The 24,374-nt window shown below is 45.9% G+C and overlaps 1 protein-coding gene across 2 annotated transcripts in view; it reads right to left on the bottom strand.

Moving 5' to 3' along the window:
* DPYSL2 (dihydropyrimidinase like 2) overlaps positions 1–24,374 on the bottom strand; it is a 55,746-nt gene that overhangs the window by 21,563 nt on the left and 9,809 nt on the right. The window contains exons 1-4 of one of the 2 annotated variants that reach the window (XM_085301039.1): positions 23,882–24,250; positions 20,805–20,893; positions 19,221–19,405; positions 279–443 (exon numbers count right to left, since the gene is read on the bottom strand). In XM_085301039.1, the coding sequence (XP_085157165.1) occupies positions 279–443; positions 19,221–19,405; positions 20,805–20,893; positions 23,882–23,920 (478 nt within the window). In that variant the 5' untranslated portion in view covers positions 23,921–24,250. Of the gene's footprint in view, positions 1–278; positions 444–19,220; positions 19,406–20,804; positions 20,894–23,881; positions 24,251–24,374 lie in introns of those variants that run through there. The other variant, XM_085301038.1, reaches the window with a different exon arrangement.

The raw sequence follows: 24,374 nt of genomic DNA, 5'->3' as shown, positions 1-24,374 counted from the left end.
CATGGCAGCAGCAAGATTCACCTGCTGCAAATCACTGTCCCCTCATCTAACCTACTGCAGTGATGCTTGTTTGAACTACTTCTCCCTTTCCCCCCTCCCCGGAGCCACTACAACAGCAACTCTTGCTGTCCAGACCTTAACAAGAAGCCAGAACGGGCCCAAAACAGTTTTATTGGGATGTCAGATTAAGAACTTGCAAGGGTCAGTGTTCCAAAACAGGGAGGGGAAGGGTTTCCCTTCCAAACAGAAGGGTTTTCCTTTCCCATAACTAAACTTACCATGATCTTTAACCAGAGCTTCCATTTCCTCCTGGACACCTTTGTGCCACTCTGTGATGTCCACGTGCAGAGAGTAGTCACAGCAGGATTTGCTGTCTGCCCATTCTCGCCACTGGTCAAATGCAGTCAGCAAACTGGAACCTGGCTCAGGAACCACATGATCAACTGGAAGAAACAAAAGCATTGGTAAATGGCTGGCACAGTAGCTTTCCTGGCTGGCCAAGACGCAAAGCTTGCTTTGCGCAGGCTGCTGGAAAAAAAAAGGCATCCCCTTCCCCCTAAAATATACAAGTTTGAAAGACCTAGTTTCTAAAGCCCCACATCTGAGAATGCAGCCAGGATGCTGGCTACAAAGCAAAAGCAGAAGGAAATAGTTCAATTACCACAGCCTGTTTGACTACAACTGTTTGTGAATGGAGCAAATGAAACTCCTAGGGCAGCAAACACAAAGTGCTGCGGCGAGCTCTATAAACACCGCTTCCCTGTTACATCTTGGGCGACAATAAACAATGACACAGGCAAGATCCCCCGTGAGTATCAGGCAGCCGCTTTCAATACTCAGCARCTCCTATTCAAGCAATTCCTTTGCGCCTCTGGAGATGCTGGAAAAGGTATCTGAAGCGTGCAAAGAGGTACTACTGCTGGCACACATGCAGTGACAACCAGAGGCTCCATGCATGTATCAGAGCTGTGTTGTGCTGGGACACAACCCAGACGAGATGATCCTCCACGAACAGCGTACAAGTGAGGCCTAGAAGAAGCACGACAAACAGTCTGCCACAGCTGGAGAGACAGTCGTGGCTGCTGCTGGCGTCTCTTTAACCTGACGCTCATTCTAGCCCAACACCTTGGGCCCAACAGCAGCTGGGTCCATAGGACRTTCCGCCAAATCCTACAATCTCAGACCAATCTCAAATTGTAACAAAAGATTTGGCTCTGGAGGTTTAGTATCCCAACCTGTTATTTGAACAATATTCACATTTTTATTTGAATGCATGGGTTCTCTAATAATCTTCCCCGGCCGTGATGAAACAAAAGCAGCAAGCCAGAACCTCAGAGACTGAGCTGCTACTGAAAGAGCAAGAAAAGCTTGCAGGACTTCAGCGGTTACAAACTGGACGGGTGCTGCTAGGGAGGAGGAGAGCCTTGATTTTACATCAAATCACTAAAAATTCGGCTTCAATTATCAGCAAAGAAATCCAAGCAGTTTATTTTTAACTTTACTGGTGAGTATCTGGGCTGCCATCAGCTCAGCAGTCAGCTCTAAATCACAACCGGAATAAGAGACGAAGTCCTTGAGCCCTACTCACTTTCTGAGAAACACAAAGCTTTGCTTCTCCCCCAAGCAGACATATCGGCCTAGATTTATTGGTTTTGCAGTGCCTTGAGACCTAGATTTACACTGGGACCTCTCAACCTGCTGCAAAACAGTGTTGCTCTCCCAAATGACTCATGAGCTCCAGCTGCCCAAGTCTGTTACGACATCTCCAACACGTCTGAGATGTGCAAACACTGTGCGAAGCCCAGATGATTACCAAAACCACCCCCCTCTCCTGCAAAGCTCTGCCCACCACCTCTCCCTTTTGCACAGGTGTCTATGTGACAGGTAACAAGTGGCAGCTGATATATTTGGGCTTTTCTAAAAGGCTTGGGCTTGCCCCTGAGGGTATCAAGCTAGCCCACAAGGGAAAGGATGTGATGCATCCCCAGGCCAGCTACAGCTTCCAGCGGCAGTGGCTTAGGAGATCGGGAGCAGCTGGTGGCCTTACTCCATCCAGTCTGGCAGCAACCTCCACTCAGATAGCATTATCTTCCCCATTAAAAATGTCTCTGCTCTGAAGGAAAGCTCTGAGATTTTCCTGCAGGCTGGCATCAGATCAAGGATGTGCTTTTCACCACCCAAAAGCAACTCAAATTTAACTAGCCAATAAACTGTCCTGTTTTAAAACAAAGTCATTCAATGCCTGTTCCACAAGCTCCTCCTCACTAATGGTCAGAAACCTCCCACTAACTTCCAGACTGAATTGCTTCCTGGCCAGTATGTAGCCCCCTGTCACTCTGCCAAAGTTAATCTTTATCTTAAACAGCCTTAACATCAAGGAGGAAAAATAACTTTCTCCCTGTGTTACCAATGGATACAGAGAAAACCCAGACCACAAACGGCCAGGACCTTCATACAAGAGCTGTCTTCCTCAGTCCACTAATTAAAAAGCCAAAAAGCCCCTTTAATCTCTAACATGCCACAGTGATAAATTCATCTCTACTCAGATGAAAGGTGCCATAAGAGCTCTAGCAAGCCTGAAACAACCCATGGTTTCTGGGCATGGGGAAGCTCCGCCGGAGGCACCAAGGAGTTAACGCAGCGCAGTCTGCACAGCCCGGCCCCGAGCCCCTCGGAACGACTCTGGTGTCCAAAATCCGAGCTTTATCACCAGCTTATTTCATGCGCTGCCCAAGTATGACTAATGGGAGTTTGCGGAGGGAGTGGGAGAGGGGATAAGGGAGCTCTATCAGATCTTTGACAAAGTCAAACCACAGCTGGTTATAATAAGGGTAAGGGATGGAGGTAGTGGTGCTTATGCGCATGAAAATCAGCTCTGGGGTTCAGGAATATCTCATATGGAAGCTGTGCTGCCGACACATCTCATAGCAGCTCCCTTGAGCTCATTGATAGCCAAATCACCCATCATCCCCATCAAAATAGAGCACAGGATGTTTCCATAGCAGCTCTCCACCAGGCAAATATTACTAATCAACCACTTTATTGCAGTCACGCTGAAGAAGTCAGCGAGAACTGAGCCTGACTGTGCAAGGTAAGCCACCAGCCTTCAAAAGCCTGTGATCTAACCAGAGCAAAGAAACTCAGGGAAGGGGCAACATACTACAGCATATCTTGCGATAGCTGCAGCGCCAGGCGCATCCCTGGACAGCGGCTCATGCGATGCAAAGGGCAGCTGCACCCGCCCCATGGCAGCCTGGAGCAGGAGGGAAGCTGCGCTGCCGCAGGTGAGGCAGCAGCAGCACATGAATAYGTCTTGTACTGAGCAGAAGACAGGAGAAACATGAATGCAAACCCAAAGTTGTAGTCCAGGGGTAACTCAGATATAAACGCAAACATATCCTCAACTGTCCCATCTCTTGCTACAATGTAAGACACATTTTACATTGCAAGATCATGACGTACATCCCCACATACTAGGGCTCATGAGTGGTGCTGATAATTTTTAAATAAAAATACAATGGCTAGAGCCCAAATAAGTATCAATGAGCCTTAAAGGAGGAGAGTCAAGATATTTTTTTAACCTACTATTAAAATAACTGAGAGCTCGAACTACTCCTGCATACTGGTAGGGGTAGGAATCACCCACACACAGCCCAAAGGATGTTCTTCTTCCAGCCCTCAGGCAGAACTCAAGAGCTCCGAGTAAAACAAAAAGCTTTTTCTTTAAAGTTGCTGTGCTTCAGAGCAGTACAAAGCAACTGATGAAAGCTCCATCCGCTGCGTTCCCACAGCCCTAGGTTCCTAGATGACCTTTGAGTATGATCTGCCACAGGCCCATGGACACAAGGTCTTCTGACCCACCAAAACACGCAGCAAATCCAGCCGTGGAGATCACCCTGGAGCCTTCTCATGTGAAAAGCAGCGTGCTGTCCTGACCTCCCTGAACCGTTTGTCTCTAGGGAGCCCCACGGCTTCCACTGCCCTGTGTTTCATTCCTTCATCTCCGAAACCAGGGATGTTCAACTCCTGCAGCAGTCGGAGTGGCCTCGTGTCTGCAGGATGCACTCAAGACAAACTGTTGCAACACAGACTGTTGTTACCCCTTTACTTTCTAGACCACTATTGCCTTGATCTCTCCTTGCTTCCAAGCCCAGATGTTTTCTTACTGTTGTTGATTATTGCTGTACAAATGATGTCAGCTGCTGAGGTCTGAAAAGGAAGTTGCCAACTCAGTTTAAGCTCAAAGCTTGAGCCAAAAAAAGAAACAAAAGAAAGAAAAAAGAAAATGAAAAGATCATTTAAGTATCACTTCATCATTGCTGAAGCCTTCAAAGGAGGAATTAAATAGTTTGTGGTCCTTACATCGGCTCCCTGAATCAGACTGAAATTCAGACCTAATCCTAATGCTTCTCTTTTTTAAAATATACTCTCAGTAAGTTAAATGGTAAAACCAAAGCAAGGATTATAGTGAATCCATCTCCTACTTTGTAGCAGACAGAGGACAGCAGAGAAACAATGCTGAGTGGAAAATCAGCCTCACTGAACTGAACACCTAAAGTCAAAGCAGCAGAATTTTTTTTCCATCATCTTGCATAAAGTTAAAAAAGTCAACGTCTGTCTGACTACAGAGGGCTAGCACAGGGCTATTTGTATGACTTGATCTCAAAAAAAGGAAATATAAGGAACTTAAATGAGGCATTAGTTTTATAATGATCCCATTAAGAATAAAGTTGGACTGAAATTTTGGTAAAAACCCCTGCTATTTTTCTTTTTGTAAATAAAAGAGCAGATTCCCAGGTAGTACACATCAAAGCCACATCCACACACAAGTGGGAAGCAAGTTAGCTTACATGAGCAAAGTATCTGCTTTACAAACATCATAAGTTTGTATTTTACAAATTATCCAATTTTTCCTTTCTTGAGATACTAACAAGATTCCARACTACCTGGACAGTCTGTGTGCTCTCTTCCCAGACAACTGGGAGTTCTCCTCCCTTTGAAAGGCAATGGGACTTGAGCACCTGTGTGCCCAAATGCCACGACTGGTCCAGCCACAGTCACTGAGACTCCTAATTACCTCTCCGATGTGCCTGGTTTTGCTCTCCCACCATCACATGCCATTCCGCAACRCTCGGAAGGTGGAGTTGTTCTTACTTCTAAATATTTCAGCTCCCACCCACCCACCATCCAYGGCTGTTTTTCCGTCCGTCTCTCTCCCTCGTGATCCCTCGCTCCTCTTTGGACAAATTAATCAGCTCAAGATTAACAACAGACAATAAGCCAAAGTGAGACAACACCACTAACCGCTGTTAGCTTATCTGTGTGGCTTTAACACACCAGAGCTGGCACTCGGCCAGACTGAAGCGCTGTCTCCTGCGAGCCCGAATGGCTGAACACGGGGCGGGGGGTGMTGATAACCATTTGTACATCAGGCTCTTCGTGCTCAATGGAAGGTGAAGGCAAAAACCCAGAGGAGCTGACTTAAAGGGAACTTTTCAACGATGGAAAAAATAAAGTGGTATTAAGTTAACAYGAGCATGAAAATCTAAATAGGCTACGAGAAGTGAGCGTGTCACTTAAAAAGCCACTAGCTTTTGCTAACCGTATCACTGATCAGTGCAGGTATTACGGCTTTGGAAGTAAGTGAGCCAGCCCTTACGAACTCACTCGCTGCAGAGCACGTTTCGAACGGTGCCGATCTCAACTTCAAACAGCGGCTTTATAAAATGCTGCATCACATCCYGGCTTCTTTTACAGACTCCGATACGCTGTGGCCTTCTGGTCCCTTAAGGGCTTCTCCAAAGCACTAGGCTGTCTCTCGCTCAGCTCCTGAACCAGCGGGCAGGTGGAGACCTGAGTCAGCTATTCTGCACGGACACGAAGGATCCCCAGGAAACCGGGGAATCYAACCAAAGCCTCAACACTTTGAGGCTGAACCTACAGAAGACCCATATAGTATATCCCTGGCACTCTGAAGCTCTCGAGGAAATGCATTTTAACAGCCAGGTCTTTATATTTTTGACTCCTCACTAAGCACAAGAGAAATTGTTGTTCTAGACCTCAGTGGGACAACTGAATCCAGCTATTGGCCTTGCACTGACTACGCAGTTTTATTTTTTGGATGGATGGCCTCATGGGTGGAGATTAATGCGTTTTATAGCTTCCTGGTATTGTAGCACATTCCATTTTTTTCTTTTTTGCATCCTGCCTCATTTGAGCAGGCCTTGGCTTGCTAACAGCCTCTTCCTAAGGTTTCTATTAATAGCCCTTGGTTCTAGCTTTCCCCTATAAAGCTTTATTTCAACTTGTTTAATTAAATGTCATCTAAAACATGTGTGAAATTTTTCTGTCTTTATCTAATGAACACCACTATCCAGAAAAGAGAAAAACTGTTTGATATGGACCACATAAAACCCTGCTAGGGTCAGCTGTTACAAAAATTGTGTATATAATAAAACCGTGTGTGCAGGGTTCTAGCTGCTATTATAAACTGAAGTTTTATACATAACTTTAGGCTCCTACTAGCATTAAATGTGCCTATTGTTTAAGAGGAGTTTATAAGGTGTAAATCCTTAACATCAAGCTTAACTGTTAGCAGACAGATTTCCCCAACCAAAAACTTTAAATAGCAGCTTGATCATTATAAACACATCTGCCTTTTTAATACTACTTAATCTTCACAGCAACTGCATGCGATGAAATCTGGTGAATTTATTGAGTTGTATATTCTGTCACAAGCCATTTTATTGAGAGATTGTAATTAAATTCAGCCGTGGTAATTGCACAGTTCCCTGCTTAGAAGTCTGCAGTTGTTGCTAGTCTAGGGCTACAACAGGATTCACGTGGCCCTGCTACAAATTGGGAGCAATGCTATGAAAGCGAGTGGAATAAAATCCACAGATGTGAACTGAAAAAAATCGGGCCACTGACTGAACCAAGAAGCTCCACAGGAGACTATCCCAGAAATAAATACCTTACTTCATCCAGAGACCTCAAACTCTCAGCCAGTGAGATGCCCAACCCCTCTCAGAGTTGGTTAAATATCATTATGACCCTTTTACAGGTCAAGAAATTGAGCTACAGAGAGCTGCCTCATCCAGGGACAAAGCTGTTCAGAAGTCAGGCTTCCCAGCAATGAGACACTTGCTCTAAACATTGGAACATAACTCTTAGCTCCCTGGATCTGTACCAACTTAGGCTTGAAAGGGACTTCAGCATTTCTTGATCTCAGAAGTTCCCAAATCAAGCAATCTAGAAGACCCTCACCTCTCCTATATTCTGATTTCATATCCAGTTCTTCCTCTAAACCACACTCTGGCTCATATTTTGGATATAGAACAAGAAAGGACAGCTGCAAGCTTTTAAGGTAACCATCTTGCATACCTGATGTATTTAAACTGATGCTCTTGACCTCACGAAGTTAAGGAGAATTCAAGTGAAAAATTTTCTTAACATCCTGGATGCAGCAATCAGATTTTGGTTTTGCATGTTTTGGGTGTTTTATTTTTCCATAATTTTTTCTCTCCAAGCAAAGACAGTGAAACCAAATAGCTACTTCTGAAGAGAAAGAGCACGCTGCACAGAACGGCACTTAGCACGTTGATACAACCACACAACTGTCTGTTGGTATGTGTCTGCTAAACTAATACAAGAGAAGGCAGGCTAAACGGCATCACATGTTGTTTTCTATCACTTTAGATCCAGTTTATTAGACTCTACGAAGAAGAATCAAACTGGACCAGATTCAAAAGGATTAGACATATCTGTGCTACGGTGATTACTTTTTCAGACTGCAATGTTCTGTTATTCCCTCACTGACGTCATACAGATACTTTATTTGTCTTTTTAGCTGCCTGATTAGATCCAAAATATGAATAATTGTTTAATGCCTGTTGGACATAAATTTAAAGAATAGGAGGCCATATGTCCAAACAATAATTAACAACTTTCTTCAACTGTTGGAATGACTACAAATTTAGATCAGAGCAAAAAATAAAGGCTCCATTTCTTTACAGTACAGGTTTATTATACCTCCAGCTAGGCTTACATCTCAGGGGGTCACCATGATAGAGGAGGAGGAGAGCCAAGTTCAAAAGAGATCTTCAAGTGATTCCAAGATTTATTCTTTCTTTTAGGCATACGCCACAGTTGAAGCCCATGGAAAAGTATGCAGGACTTCAAAGACTTCCCTATAAATTAGCCTATAAACCCTGAGGGAATCGCATTGAGTAAACTGCTGTTTGTAGCCATGGATTTAAAGTCAAGGCAAAACACAACTATAACAACATCCAAAGGGGTGAAAGTTTGATCATAAGCAAGAGAACCAGAGATCAAGCGCCGTAAGCCAGTTTTGTCCCTCTCAGGTCAACAGAGCTGTATGCTGCCTGTTGGGCTTTTTCCACTAGCTGGGAAGCTGGAGCAACTCTAGACCTGCATCACTGTCACTAACAGATTTGGTTTCCCAGCTTCACTGCGTTCTCCATGGCTGTCTCAGGGGGCATTGGAGCCAAAGAGGAACACAGCTGCACAACGGGGATTTTTACAAAGGAAATTTATGAGGGTACTTAGAGGGCTTTATATTTTCAGGAATAAAAAAATGAATTTATTTTCAACAAAGTAAGTAAAATGCAAGGAATTCTGAGGCACGTACGGAAGAAAAATTCTATTAACAGCTTACGAGAGAATTAAGGAAGGGGAGAAAAGAGAAAAGAGGGAAAAAAAAAAAAAAAGACAGACCTGCTTGGTGAACCTGTCCTATCCCTCTTTATATTTGCCATACAGAAACTTCCCCTCACTGGATAAAGACCACAAACTGCCTCTTCTCATGGCTAAGATAAAGTTGTATCATGCTTTGGAGAAAGAGGTTTTCAACAGTCACTATCACACCACTTCCATTTCTGTTAATACAGTAAGGGTCCCCATTCAGCAAAGGCTGAATCAGATTCAAATGTCCATGCATCCATATACAGAACTTATTTCTAACATACGTGTTCTGGACAGAGCTCAATCAGCACACTCATAGTGCGCACGCCAGTTTTGTGAACACTTGACTGTCTGCTGGGGTTTTTACACTTACTTTGCAAGGTCAATACGGCCTGCCAAACAACTGGTGAGACTGCTGTAATAACCTGTAGGAGGCACTAACCAGATCACCTCTAGTTTAAATAGAAAATTATGTGACATGGACCCAAACTGCCGAGATTCCTTCTTCCAGGTCTGAAAACAGCCCTATTTGGCCTCTCAAGCAGTCTGGTACTTTCCCAGGCCTATGAAAAACCCCTAGATTTGAGGGCACAGAGCACCGTGATTAAGGCAGAAAAGGATGCGGTCCTGGGAATCATCTGATCGGCTAATCCAAAGATGGAAACTGGACCTCAGCGTGGCGCCTTCAATCTAGGACCCCTACAGCAAATCAGTTAGAAAAGCTCCTACATTTGAGGCCCTGCCTTTTATTTTTCTCATGCCCAGAGCATCACTTACAGGCATCTCTTACATTCTCAGCCTCAACATCTTCTCCTGTCTCGGACAGGAAGGCCAGACGGATCGATAGCTYGGACTGCCTCTGGATCCATGCCGCAGGACAGCTTGGCGCTAGTCATTTCCATACAGCTGCCTTTTCTCCCTTTTGTAGGGTATTTGTATAGCAGAAGGACTAACAACACTCATCTYGGTATCACGGCCAAATTCTATATTCTGTTTCCTGGATGTCTACATTTTTCCCCAACTACTACTGAAGACTTATTGAAACATTTCTATTTCAGTTCATGGTGGATGAAGTGTCTATGTACATCAGCCCRAAAAAAAATTTATATCTCATTATTAGCTGAACTCTTCTCTTTCAACAATTGTACMAAAGCTGAGAAATATATATATGAAATAAATAAAACTAGCGGAAAGAGACATGAATCAGTTCCTATAACCGGAGCCGGGAAGCATCATTAACTAACATGCATTTGGGCAATGAGACTTYAAAGCACTACTGCGTTGCAGCATCTCTTGCTGTGAAATGCTCTGGGAACTTTCCCCCTTTTTTTCCTCAGCACAAAAGCAATACTGTGTAATAATAGAGGATCATTCTCAAGGAACTCCTTTACCAGCTCACGTTGCCTGTATGCTGTGCCAGGGAATTTCATTCATATGTAAAACACCACAGAGTCTCCCAGATTCCAAAAATACGCACACTGCACACATGTAACTACTTTCAGGAACAAAGCAATCTGGTGAAAATATGGCCTAGAAGTGGTCAGGAAAGGGAACTTCCAAAAGCACGGCGCTTTTTGAAGGGCTTTGAAAATACACTAAGATGTCTCCCAGTACTATTTGCATGTTAAAATCTAACGGTTCCTCCTGTTAAAGCAGACTTCCAGGATGAAGGAAGCCACAAGCACCTCTTGCACACAGGGCTCACCTCTTCTCTCACTCGCCCAGGTTTCTCCTTCTGCTTACACTCTGACAGTGAGAGCTCTGCACCACCAGCCGCAGGGCCGGGTACCTGCATCTGCAGGGATCTCAGGGTCGCTCTCCGCTACGCGTGCTCCCRGGGTTTCGCACATCAGGCTCTTCAGCAGCTGCGCAGTAAAAATAATCACAGCCCACACAGAGCCCTCTGACCCTGGGGAGTTTTAAATTAACGTGAAGCAGAAGTCTCGCTACCAGCTGAAGCCCRGAAGGTGGCTGGGCATCACAGAAGCAGCTCCAAAGGCTGAAGCCCCACGCTGCACAGCCAATACGAGGGAAACGGTGCCGCGAGGAATCCTTACCCAGCTGCACAGCTGACACTGCACTCGGCACCATGAGGTCTAGGGGACTTGTTTGGAACTGAAGCCTACAAGCAACCCATCGGCAACCAACCCACCTCCCGTCAMAGAGGGCCAGCAGCCAGCACAGGGAAGTCAATCGTCCTACCCGCGGTCAGTCGCAGAGGCCTGCGGTCCCGACGCCGACCGCAGCAGGGAAGCACAGAGCGCTCCCCGAAGCCCTAACTCTCAGCTACCCATCTCTGCGCTCCTTTTAAACGCACACGGCCTCCACGGGAGCGAGGGCTGTGCAAGGATCAGGCACAGCCCCCAGCTGGCCATCAGGGGCAATTTAGACAGCAAGAACTCATTTGTATTCCTTAAACATTTCTCCTCGTGACCAGAAAGATTTAAAAATTCAATGTCCGAGAGATCGATGGGATCTATGAACTGAAGTGGCTGAAGAAAAGGTGAGAAAACTGCACTGATGCAAGCTGCAAAACACCACTGCACTGCCAGCGCTCACCCGCGTCCATCCCAACCGAGCGCTCACCCGCGTCCATCCCAGCTGAGAAATACTACATCTAGTTTTAGCCACCACTTCCTTCAGGCATCCCTTGCTTCCTTTCCTGACAAGCACGGCCAGCTCCTAACACGGGAAGGTAAAAGGGTGATTTCTGCTGAGTCAAGCTCAGGGGAAGGCAAAAGCAGCCAAGGGATGAAACACTTGTAGGAAGGCAAAAAAATCTGCAGAGAAAACTATGGTAAGAAAAGAGCTGGAGGCAACAATTCCTGCTGTTTCTTTTAAGACCTTGCCTCAGYTTGAAGGTGATTGAGACAGGTTCTCTAGCTACATTTAACACACGCCCTGAAAACCTATCACAGACGACTGCATTTTGGAACATGCTTACCCTGGTTAGCATTAAGCCCAGATTCCTGTATGGAAATGACCTTAACCAGCTGGCACATTTTACAATGCAAATGTTAAAACATTAACAGAGGTGACTGATTTTTTATTAAGACTGCTTTTCCATTTACTGCAAAGAGCCCTTTAGCTGAAGGACACAGCTTCTACACCTGCACCTCACGAAGTACCAAACGCACTTCCCACTGGTGTAAGCAGCTGTGGAAGGGGCAACAGATTGGTGAGAGAGAGCTGCATCTGGAGAGAGACTTTTTGCTGCAGCTGAAGAACCCGCATCCCACAGAGGCCCCATCCTAAAGAAGCCCAGAGAGTCTATCAGGTACCGAGTAGCTGCAGCTCCTGAAGCCAACAGGCCAGAGCTGAAAAAACAACTGGTCTGAACAAGCACTGGCCTATTTTTCCCCATGTTCCTTGCTCTATCAATTTATTGCCTGCCTTTATTTAGCTTGCAAGATGTGTGGGGCAAAAGCTCTGTTTGCAACCAGTAGGAAATCCAACAAGATCCTCTTCAGAGCTCTCAGACTTTTCTGTAAGACAACAGTAGCCTGTTTATGTCAGCTGAGGATCTGGCTAAAATTTGGCAGCACAGAAAACACACTGTGAAATGATATCCTTTAGCTGTTTACTTCTCCTGCATGTACTCCGTAAGGTGTGTGGCAYTGGGAAGAAGGCACTGGACACAGGAAAGCAACAGGAGTATTTGAAAGTAGCTCTCTGAAGAAAAGAGCATGAAGCACCACTCTTCCCCATGCAGTGGGAAAGCAGCTTTAGTGATCCCAACCATTATATGCAACAGGAGGAATTAAGTGCTATTGCATAAACACACGACATCAGTTACTTCTCTGGAGCGAGTGCCAAATCCCTCTTTTCGGATGCATGGAAAAATCTAGGTCAGTCACATCTGCAGGAAGATGGCTGCACTGTCAGTGCTGCTGCCATTTCAACATTCATTAGCTCATGGCTAAATCAGAGTACCCAGGCTCCAGCACATGCGGTACAGGCTGCATCCACTCCTTCCTCTTGCAGTTACGGAGATGGAACAGGTCCAGAGCAGAGCGAGGCAAAACAGAAACAGAGCTGAGGCCTTGGGCACCTGCTCTTTTAAAAACAGACTTTGCTAAAGAGGCAGAAGACCAGGAGAGGAGTGGGAGCCAAGATCCAGAGTAGTTGCTTTGGGAAGGCAAAAGACGGGAAAACAGGGAAAAGCAAGCTAGCCTGAATTGCAATGCCTTCGTGGGACTCCAGCCCCAAACCAGACACTGCCGATTTCACCTTTAAAACCTAAGAAGGGAAAACAGCCCAGATGGTAGGTAAGCTGGCAGGTTAGCATGACTTTCCGACCCTACCACGTCGCAGGCCTCCTGCACAACCTCAGGTAAAGCTATCCAAGATCCCCCTCTCCCAGTGGCAAAGACATCACAAACAATAGCTGCAGTCCAAAGGGAAAAGAAAAGAAAGGAAAGAAAAGTCCCCCACACAGTAACACACAGCGTATGTCGAGGACTGCACAGCTGTTTCCTTCTGTGCTAACTGGCAAGAGACATCAAGGGCTTGGCAGAGGCATTTCGTTTACTTCCAGCAAGACCCCTGCGGAAACCCCCCGGAACAACGGCTGCAATCCCACCCAGCGAACGCAAACGCCCGGCGCGCCGCGGAAGCCCAGCCGGCCCCAGCGAGGCCGGCGGTCGTCCTCACAGTAGCTGCGCGCAGCGCTCCGGGCAGAGGCGCCTAATGGACTTACCGGGGTTTAAGAGCTTGGGAAGAGCGGCTCGCAACGGGGGAGCGCCCATCTCCCGGGCTCTCGTTAGCGGCTCTAAGCCTGCGCTGAACGAAAGCGGCAAACAGCAGCAGGACGCTGCAAGTTAGGAGTCAGCGAAGCAAACGAGATTCAGCACGAATCAGTGCGAGGCCCTGGCGCGTGGGGGCACAGGGACTGCTGGGGGCTCAAGGAGAGAGAAGAGAAAAGGCTGGAGGGACTTCGTGCTTCCGCGTGGTAAGTTCATTAACTTAGTGACTGTTCAAGGAAGCTTCTCCCCCCTTCACATTTCACACATCAACAACACACTTTTATACAAGCAAGTGGACATTTTTGCRTAATTTCCAGAAAATTAAAATTCACTTGTTTGCTGCAGAACAACCACCACTAGCTGCTAAAAAGCGAAATGCGCCACATACCACAGCTCAGCATGCCCRAAGCACTAGTCCCCTGCTGCAAAGTTCCTCTTTTATCTCTGCTGCTGGGTGCAAAAAGAAACAAAATCGAGGCTGATCTCTGCAGAACACCGCAGTGTTACGTACACACAGCCACAGAGCCCCGGCGAGACGCTGCAGCTCTGTGGTCACTGCCCTTGGACTCAAAACACTTGGTTTGTACTTCCCAGCTCCGCCACAAGTTACTGCACAGCTGCTGCTGTATCACCCCATTCCGGGTCTCCGCTTCCTTCCTCTGCTTTGTCCCCATTTAGATTCTTGCTCTCTACCAGGACAGGACCAATTTCGATGCCGCACAGCAGCAGAACTCACTAGGGCAGAATAGGAGCTGATCTTCCCTGGTCGGTGGAACTACCATCCCTTGCCAAGTTTCCCTCGCCCCAGCCCTTCCCCAAATCGTTCCCTAAGCTCACGCCACCGCAGTTTCRGACTCTGATCTCCTTTGGAGTGACTTCACTCACTCCATCATACTCATTTCAAAACCTAGAGGAGAGGAAACCTGCTTGACTATTTCTTTCTAGCACCTGAATATTTAGGCAGTGATTTTCAGAAGGACTTAAGAGACCTAAAGCCAACTCAGGACAGTTTGATAGGAGCCGAGCAGCCGACACTCAAAAATCCCTGCCCTCCCGCACACYGGCCCTGTGTTTAAAGCAGAGTAAAGCATTAGGAAGCAGACTACAGTCCATTTGAAGTTCCCCTTCATTTTCTAAACCTCCCAAGATAAAGACTCATATCCCTAGTGCATATTCTCCATGTTATTAGGATAACTGCTAGTCATGTTCAAAAGGCAGCTGGCTCCCAAGTCACCACGCCAGAAAGAACTATAATTTTTTCTCACTGTAATTTCTCTCTATGATTATAACAGTGGTTGACTGAGTCAACACATGGAATGTCAGCAAAGGATTTCAYGCCGGAACAGCAGATACCCAGGAAGAAGCAGAGTCTCGTTTTCTTTTTTCTTTTTCTGGGGGGTGGGAGGGGAAGGAAATGCGTGTGGGAGCTGGCCTGGATAGATGCAGCTCTCATTAGGACATTAAACAGGCTTGAAGATCAGAGGGTCAATAAATATATCCTGCCTAGCTTTGTCCTTTCTGCAGGGTTACAAGCAGAGAAAGGAAATCCTAGGGGGAGTTCTACCACTGACACGGTGGGGATTTTACCCATCACGATTAATAACAGGCCAAATAGTCTTGAGACTTTGAGAGACCACCCTGTTCTTCAGCACTGATATCCTYCTTCTCTAACAGCTCCACAGACTGTTTTATCTGCTAACGTATCTATTCCAAGTTAGAGCAAAAGGGGCTGAAAAAGCTTCAGCAAAACGGTGGCTCCGTAGGGTGCACAGATGAGAAAGAGCCTCTTCTAAAGGGCAACTTCAAACTGAGTTAAGAGTGCTTTCCAGAACTCTGGAAGGGTTGTCCCCCTTTCCGTGGCATTTACGGGGAAAGCTACTTTAAATGAGCTCGGGCCTTTGTAAATACTTCTCTCTCCWCAAAAGTCTTCTACAGATCATCCTGAAATAATCTGTTCAACCTAACGTTCAAATACTGTACTGACATTTTAGAAGGACAATAATCCAAATTTTTTCAGAGTAAAATTATCCTAAACRTGCAGTGTTGTTTGCCTTCTGCTACTATATCCACTATAATACTGTTTTAAGACAGTGACAGAAAAAGGATTAYGTAAATTTGTTTCAGAAATACAGTCATATCCCAGAACATCATTTCACCTCTCGGTTCTGCACAGCAAACCCAAGTGTATCGTTTCACGTCAGCAAAGTCAGCTGGAGGATTGCTGCGTGCCTTTGGCCTGGAAGGGGATAGAGGGAGAAGGATCATAGCTGGAAATCTTGTTCAGACGGTGTTTTGTGAACCCAGCAGCTGGAAGAAGAAATCACTGCTAACTTCTGAGTGCAGCAGCCTGGAGAAGGACTTGGAAACGGACTGAAGACAGTCTAGYAATGAATTTACTTTAAAGGGGAACGGAAGTAAGTGAGAACAGGCCGTGGAAACAATAGGTTACATTCTTGAACTTGTATGTGCTTCCCTTGGATGTGTTTATGCGAGAGTTAAAGGGACAACACTGAATTCGGTCTGAGCTGAAAATGAAGTTCAGTGAAACCAAACCAGACATACAGGGTGAATTCCTGGCACTACTGAGGTCAGTGACAAAATTCTCAGTTCCTTTGATGCAGCCAGGATTTCACCCACACTTTTTTTTTTTTTTTTTTAAACAAAATCAACAACCAAGAAACCTATCCAAGCTTCCTTTTTAAATTTCACTGGAAAAAATGTACATGAAACAAGTATTTCCCTACACTGCCTGTCATGGATCAGCCTTAAAGTGCCCTCCTGCATGAAAATGTGAAACAAAGTGAACTGCGAAGCTGACTGATCTTTTTTCTCGCTCAAAGTGAGGGATATGTATAAAAATAGAAAATGCATGGAGTAAAGATATCTGTAAATAAATAATGTGTTGCTTAAAGTATGAGTGAAGAAATAAGAGTGATTTTTAAATAAAGCTCACATCCTTGGGGCTTAGCTTTTTTGAAAAGCCAGAAGACCGGAGGCACACAACTAGACRCATTCTCAAGAGAGAAGCAGAGTCTCTTTTGAAAAATCCCAGACGCCGTGCTTAAAATGCACCAGGATACAAATGCTAGCGCGTCATTTTCAGGTTGCAATTTGTTTGCAGTGTTATGAATCTAGTTCATTAAACATCGTCCCATTTATCATAAAGGGAAAAACGCTGAAATCAACCACAATTCCCACCTTCTTTGGGAAGCCTCGAAGGCCACCCACCAAGAACACGCTCATGAGGGCTTCTGCATGCCTCCTGGTGGAAAACAACTTTTGCAAATGCTATAATTTTGCTAGAAGAGAACAGCTGAGCTGACATAGACCAGCGTGTCCAAAGCTTTGAAGTCTAGTCGGATTATTTATCCCACTTTCCACTGTTCAGCTCCAGTTGCTGAAACCCACCCATCAAAAACATCTCTGCCATCCTGAACAACGCACTTACTCTCCTTGCTGCTATGCATTAGGAAGCCACTTTTTGTCCAGAAGTGATTATGCATTTTGGTACCCTAACCCAAAACACTCTGGAAGGCGGGATGGCAAAGGGAAAAGGCTGTGGGACTAATGGATGACGGTTCCATCTTCCAGTTCAGCCACAGGCCTCCTCTGTGACCATGAACAAACCACGTAATCTACCCCGTACCAATTTTTCACAGCTCTAAAATAAGAAGTTATAAAATGGAGGGGACTCGTCTCCAATTTCCCCAATTCACTGATGTGTTAGGAACACCATTAGTGAGATAATCTGATACTACACTCACAAAAGCAGTATATGTATAAAGAGGGATCCAAGCATTTCTAAGCATATGGCGYCACATGGGCAGAACTGGGCACCCCAAGTGGAGGAATACTTGGGAAGTTTATCTGAAAGATCTGAAGCGCTGATTTAAACATTATAATCATTTAAAAGTTATTTAAAATGCCTAAAATGTTTTTAAAGTGTCTTTAATGGAAATATTGCTGTTATAAATCTACACGCAAATTTTGAAATTTTGATCTAATTCACCATAGCAAGGAAGAACAATGAAATGACATTTCAGGCGGACACTGTGAACCAAGTATATTAATAAACACAGGAGCAACCAGTGAAACAGGAAGTCAATGAACTGAAGCTGAAAAGAAAATACCGTTTCAGTGCAATTAATTTAAATTGACAAGAAAGACTTAGAAAAAATGGATATTAGTGCATAATGAGAACATCCACAGCTACACTCCCACTTTATATGTATGTATTTAGGTTAACTTCTACACAAATATCTTAATCTAAGTTGATAATATTATGAGAAATAATCTCCCAGGTTATTTCATGGTTGTTTACTTGTATCTTCTTTGAAGCATCAGGCCAAGTTCGCAGGCCAGACACAGCCTGATGCAGGGTCCAGGCTTCAAGAAAGATTTTTCTGAARCACAGTGAGGCTCGTTGTGTTTGAACACTGCCTCCTGCTCCCAATCTCCATGTCAATCACTCCAAGTCCTCCCACCAGGCCAGAGACCAAAGATCGCTCATACCTGCTCTCTGTGAGATGAAAATACTCTAGTGCATAACAACCAGATTGGAAGCAGGTAGAGTTAGGCTGATCCTTGGCTGTACCAAAGATCTCTCTGTATCTCTGGACTGGACAACAGACACTAGGCTCTTTCTGAACCACATTCTTCCAGTTCTCTATACCTTAACTCCTCTCCTGTGAAATGGAGAGCTGTGCTCCACGCTACATGAAAGAATACAAGAGGCTCAGATATTTATCGATTTTCATCTTTATCCTTCATCCTCATTTAGGGCAACAGACTCCAGGATGCCCTGTTGCAGTTCACATGTAATCAGCTGCACTGCTACTGAGATCTTCCCTGCTCCCTCCCTCCCAGCTCAAACAAGGACAGTAACGATGATTCACTTCTGGAGTTCTAAGATCCTGGCGCTGAGAGGCCAAGCATCTGCAGCCAACAGAAGTGCGGTCAGCCAGCCTGGGAGTCATTTTTGAAGGCATTTTAGAGGCAGACAGCTGTTAGCGTCTAATCCTGATACAAACGGAACAGCCCACCAGTCAATCTGTCTGTCTTTTATTTTGAGGTATYTTCATTTCCCAATTCTCTCTTCCTCCAACAAGAGGATGTGAGCACAAAAGAAACAACGCTCACTTGATTATTACAAAACCCTGGAGCCAAAGCTGGATATGTAAGATTGGGCATTTAACCCCTTAAATAAGCAGCACAGTTTTCAAAGGCACATATCGCAGGCTGTTGGCATCAACTTGCTGGGCATGAATTATGCGATAGGGTTGCCTGCAGATGGGTGGATGGCCACGTGAAGTAGCTGTCCCTCYGTGTTCTGCATGCATAGCAACTGCTGTTCCAAATACAAGCCTCTTGGAGTCACAGTTATCACAGAGAAAGGGAGCAGATAATCTGCTACTTTCACTGCAGTCAGAGGTCAAAGTGACACTGGCTTCAGCAGAAGCAGACCTAACAGCAATTTGGTAAAGTCACAGAAGTAGCAGAGTCCCTGCCAACAGGGAAGACAAGAGTTAAGTGACTGACAGGTACAGGATTTGGAAATCCTGTGGTCTTKTTTTCCCATCCCTTTTCCCATTCCTATGCAAGCTTTTCTCACCAATCTGGACATAGACAACAGAAATCCCCCACTGCTGGTATGCAGTCCAAAATATTATGTTACTTACATATCACACAGTTTCTCTGCTTATCTGAGTAGGAGAAAAATAAAGCTTCCTCAAAAGGGGTGGTGGGGAATGKGGTAGAGGAGAGAGAGCTTACTGATCATAGTGGTGCCCCCAGCCAGGGAAGCCTTGGTTCCTTGGAAGAAGTCATCAGCAGATGTCATCCCCTGTTCYGGCATCTGGAAGCGGGTGTGAACGTCAATCCCCCCTGGAATCACCATCCTTCCATGGGCTTCGATAGTTTTCACTCCCCCTGGCACAATCAGATTCTCTCCTATTTGCCTGAGTAAACAGGTTTCAAACAGTAAGTCAGACACAAGCAACAGTCAAGGCAAACAGTCTGCAAATGCGCATCCTTGTGCTGCTTAACCTGGCTGGTGTTTTATTTTCCCATATAAAGCAATGAACAGGATCAGCATATACAGCTGATAATATTTTATTCTTCCACTCAAAGCAGTTGCGTATTAGAGAGCAAAGTATGCAATTACTTCAGGATCTGGGTATCAGGATCTCGCTTAACAGGAAGGAAAGAGAAGGAGCCACACTGGCAGAGCGTGCAGATAATCAAACCATCGTGGCACCAAACAGAGCGATAGCCTTGCAAACAGCTTTACTGGGACGGGACTGGATTTGCTGAGTGGCAGGTCAACACTAGATAGTAGCAATGAAACAGCACTTTCGATGCTAACACTGTTTTGGAAAGCACTGCAAGAATTTCTGCCTCTATCTTGCCTTTGTTTCTTGCACAAACATTATGCGCTCCCTGCACAAATATAAGCCCGTGCATATACTGGTTATCAAATTCCTGATGAAATTCCAATCCCCCCCCCACCCCAGACCTCTCCAGAATAGCTCTCTACATGGGTTTATTTCTACAAGTGCAATAGTGGACAGTACATTGCAATTAATTATATGTCTTTAACTGGATCCTTTAATTTTTAACCTTGATTAACAAAGCACATGTTCCAACTCTTCAGCCAGAAAAGGAAAATTCCTTGTTTGTAACATCTTGCTCATCCATTTTTTCCTAAGAGTAATTTTCCGAAGAAATCTGTAATATATTTAACGTGCCAAAAATGCATGTTTCAGGACTAAACACATAGAAGCATGCTGGAAAGTGATCTGAACTGACACACTTAAAATTACAGGATCCTTACTAACTTAAGGGGTTTTGGATCGATCCTTGCATCAGAATCACAGAAAATGGGGCTGCATCAGAATCACAGAAAATGGGGCTGCATCAGAATCACAGAAAATGGGGCTGCAAGAGACCTCAAGAGGTTACCTAAGCCCAAACCCCTGCCCTAATGCAGGATTAACTGTATTAGGGTGCTGAACTCTGCATTTTGAATATCTTAAGTCATAATTCAGTAAAGTATTATAGCACACATGTGACTTTAAACATACGTGTAATCTCAGTATGGGACAATTCACATGGCTAAAATCAAACACATTTAAGTACCTTCTTTGACCTATGCTTTAATAACAAGAGTGGGGTTTTTTTGCCCATGTGTTTAATTTAACACTTTTGTTTTTAGAATTCCTCCATCAAAGACCAGCATGTGAGCGAAATATTCATTTTTCTTTGCAATCTAATATAGCTGAGACTAAGTTATTCTTTGCTATTCTGCAGCACATTTCTTATATTTCCAATCAAAACTTGGTATCAGGCTTCACTTACTTTATCAACCCATCTTCCATGTAAATGTCTGCATAGAAAGACTGGTCATCATTAACTATTTTACCACCTTTGATCAAAAGACGATCACTCTGAAACAAAGAAGCATAAAACAACACGTAATTATTCTGAGAGAAAACTGACAGTCTGCAGTGTCACTCCCAAGATAAAAGAGTAGAGATGGAAACAACCTCTGCATTATTCAAAAGCACATGTCAAAACCCAAGTCAATTGCTGCACTTTCAACTGTAAAGATAAAATATTTTATTTCATCTGCAAGTCCTTTCATCATGCTAACGATCCCCAAAAAATCAGAACAGAAAAACAGTTTGCTTTCAGTGGGCTTGTCTACTTGGCCATTTCACTCGTACCTGCAATCTGTTAAGATGGCAGACCACCATCACCTACAGCAAAAGCATTAAATTATACTTCTCAAGGGACACATAACAGCCACATCTCTATTTTTTCTGCTTTAGTTCTATGCAGAGTTTCCTACATGCACCCACACACTAGAGTCACTACTTGGCTAACTATGAGTCAACTGCTGTCAGGGAAAAGGACCAAAAGTCTGTTGCCAGGGGCTACACAACACAAACAAACTCATTTTGCCCAACTTAGCAATGTTTCAATTCAGTGGATACTTTTACTGCCTTCCTAGATCATTAGGCATAATCAGACAGAGTATGCACATATTAGCAGATTAAGTTAAGGAAAAGGATTTAAGAAAATGTGTTATCACAGTTCCCTCAAATTCAAATGCAGTTTAGCAGGAACAGAAAGGTAATTATAACAAGGCAGCTACCAAGCAATGTGTTCTGTACCTCAGTTCAGGTTGCATCTCGCCTTTGCAGCTATTTTAGGTCAAAAACAAATTTATCTTTTTGTGATAGTCATGAACAATAGTGAAACATACTCTGTAGAGCTCTGGATTGGGAGAAAAGTCAAAAGTAACTATCACGTTCCTTTATTTCCTCCATTCCCTGCATTACGCAGAGATTCAAATCAAAGCACACGCACATTGGGCAGTGCTCAGTYTAACCTGCACCTCGGTGCTTCTGTCTGTCCTTGTACATATTCTGGTAATTCTCCTCCTCCCGACATTTGCTTTAGAAGAAAACAAAGCTAYACCAGCACAACACAGCCCGAGACTGGCAAAACCAAAGGCTGACTTCAAGAAGGGGTAGCAAGCAGGACTTGCTGGTGGCTGAATTTATAGTTAAAGCAAATACGAATTATATTTACAGTGACAGTGGTGTTCAGGGGCCCTACTTTGGATCGGGGCTCTATTGGTCAGACAGAAGAAAAGAATCGGGCGTTTTCCCAAAGAGCTTATATTAAAACTGAAGAGAAGAGCTGGAGCATCAGATTCTCAACTGACGCAAGCTGACATGGCTCATAAAACCAGAACGTGAATTGCATCAGCTACTGATTTACACCTTTCTCTCTCTTTTATTTAACTGCAAAATATCTGAGATGTTCAGTACTTCTCRTTTCTCTTTTGTTTTTCCTTCTTCCTACTGCTGCAATAAAGAGTTACCCTGAATAACAGCACCAATGTAGAACACAAAGAAAAACCCAAGATTTAAATTTAGGATCTGCTGTGAATGCCAATAAGCCTGAATGAATTAACTTGGGGCGTGAAAAACCCACTTGTCTTTCAACACCAGACTCCACAGCAAACTGTCCTACATGTTTACCATTTCCAGAAACACTGCAGTATTTATGCCCACCTCTAGAGCAGGCTTCTCGTGCTATTAAAAAGGCCTGCTGCTATTGAAATCAGATACGGTTTTGTCATTGATGTCAAAAACAGCAGGAATAAGTCCCAATCCACCAAGCATCAATCAGGAAAGATAATTTTTTTTATAGTGACCAATAAAATGGGCCCTGGGCCATTTTAACGAYGGTCCGAATGCTTCTGTTAGTAAACAGGTCGCCTGGTGCGTTTGTATGAAAAGCTCTGAAATCAGGGAGAATCTGCTGATTTCAGCCGCCTTTGAGACAAAAGCACATACAATTTGCATCTGTGCAAGGGCCTGGTACCAAATTTGTATGTATTTCCCATGCTGATGCAGTTAAAACGCGACACCTACACGTTGAAAGCGCCTCTTCTTCGAGCATTCGCCTTGGTAGATTTGATTCCGCGTTTATACAACAGCAAGTCTTATTCTTTTTCTATTCCTCATCTTTTTAAGGGAATTGCACTGGATGCACCCAACATAAATCAGAGCGTTCGGTCACGAGAAAAATGCGCCAGCCTCCTCTCGGCCCACAGCGACGACGGCCCCGACACCCACCGCCTCGCTCCGCCGCACGGCACCTTCGCCAGCGGGGCTCCCTCCGCCGCGCAGCCGGGCGCGCAGCGCCGCGTCCAGGCTCCCGGGGGAGCGCGGAGCCGGGCGCGGAGCCGCCGCTGCTCCGAGCGGCCGCGGCTGGGCGTGACCGCGGCGCGGCCACGGGGAGCCGCTGCGCTGCGCTGCGCCCGGCTCCGCGGCCACGGCGCAGCCCGCTGCAAGGCAGCATCTGCCCTTATGCAACACCACCAACACCCCCCGCCAAAAAAAAATAAAATAAAATAAAAAAGCGGGGGGGGGGAGGAGAAAAAAAGAGAAAAAAGTTGCCAGCTGCGATACCTGCCCTGCAGCGGCTCCCGCAAGAAGGGACGCGAGGGAGGCGTTTACATAACGGCTCGTTCCCCGCGGACCGCGGCGAGCAGCGGGCTCAACCGGGCGCGATGCGAGGAGCTTCTGGGGGAAGGAAGGGAAACGGCGCCGCCGCCTCGCCAGCGGCGCCCGGCGCAGGACGGCGGCTGCGGCCCCGCGGGCACCGCCGCCCCGCGCCGCTCCGGACCCCCGCTACGGCACCGCGGCCCCCGTGCAAGCCCCGTCCGTCCGTCCGTCCGTCCATCCGTCCCTCCCTCCCCCTCCGGCGTCAAGCAAACGCCGCAGCACAGGAAGCGCCTGCATTAGATCCTGATCTTATTATCGTGCCACAAACGCCGCTGCCATCGTTTTCCCGGCACACAAAGGCTTAATCCCCCCGCTCCCCTCCCCCCGCTTTATTCCAGGCGCTGGACTCACCGTGATCCGCGGAATATTCTTCTTCCCCTGATAAGACATCTTGGGAAAGCAACTCCCTCAAAAATCTTTTCAAGCAAGCGGGGCGGCTGCTGTATCGCTATTGTTCCCCTGGCAGCAAACGCTTCGCTAACCTCCCCTCCAAAGGGGGGAAGAAAAAAGGGGAAAAACCAACCCAACCCAAAGCCCCAACCCCGGGAAACCAAGCCCGAACCAGCTGCGCCCGCGAGGCAGGGGCGCGGGGGATCTGCCGGAGGGCGCGGCGGGGAGGCGAGCCCTGCTCTCCGCAACGGCAGCGAGGGCAGAAGCAGCCACCCCTGCGCGTCTCCCTTTCTTCGCTCTGCTCCGAGCCCAGCCCAGCCCGGCCCAGCCCCAACCCGGCTCAGCCCAGCCCCGGCCCCGGCCCCAGCGCGCAGGGAGGGGGCGAGCGCCCGCCAGCAATAAAAAGCCGCGGCAGAAGCGGGGCGGCAGCGGCGCATGCGCCCCGCGCGCCGCT

Source organism: Rhea americana, unplaced genomic scaffold, assembly GCF_003343005.1.
Source record: "Rhea americana isolate MKP2758 unplaced genomic scaffold, rheAme1 scaffold_171, whole genome shotgun sequence".
NCBI lineage: Eukaryota > Metazoa > Chordata > Aves > Rheiformes > Rheidae > Rhea > Rhea americana.
This window is presented reverse-complemented; position numbering and strand designations above follow the sequence as displayed.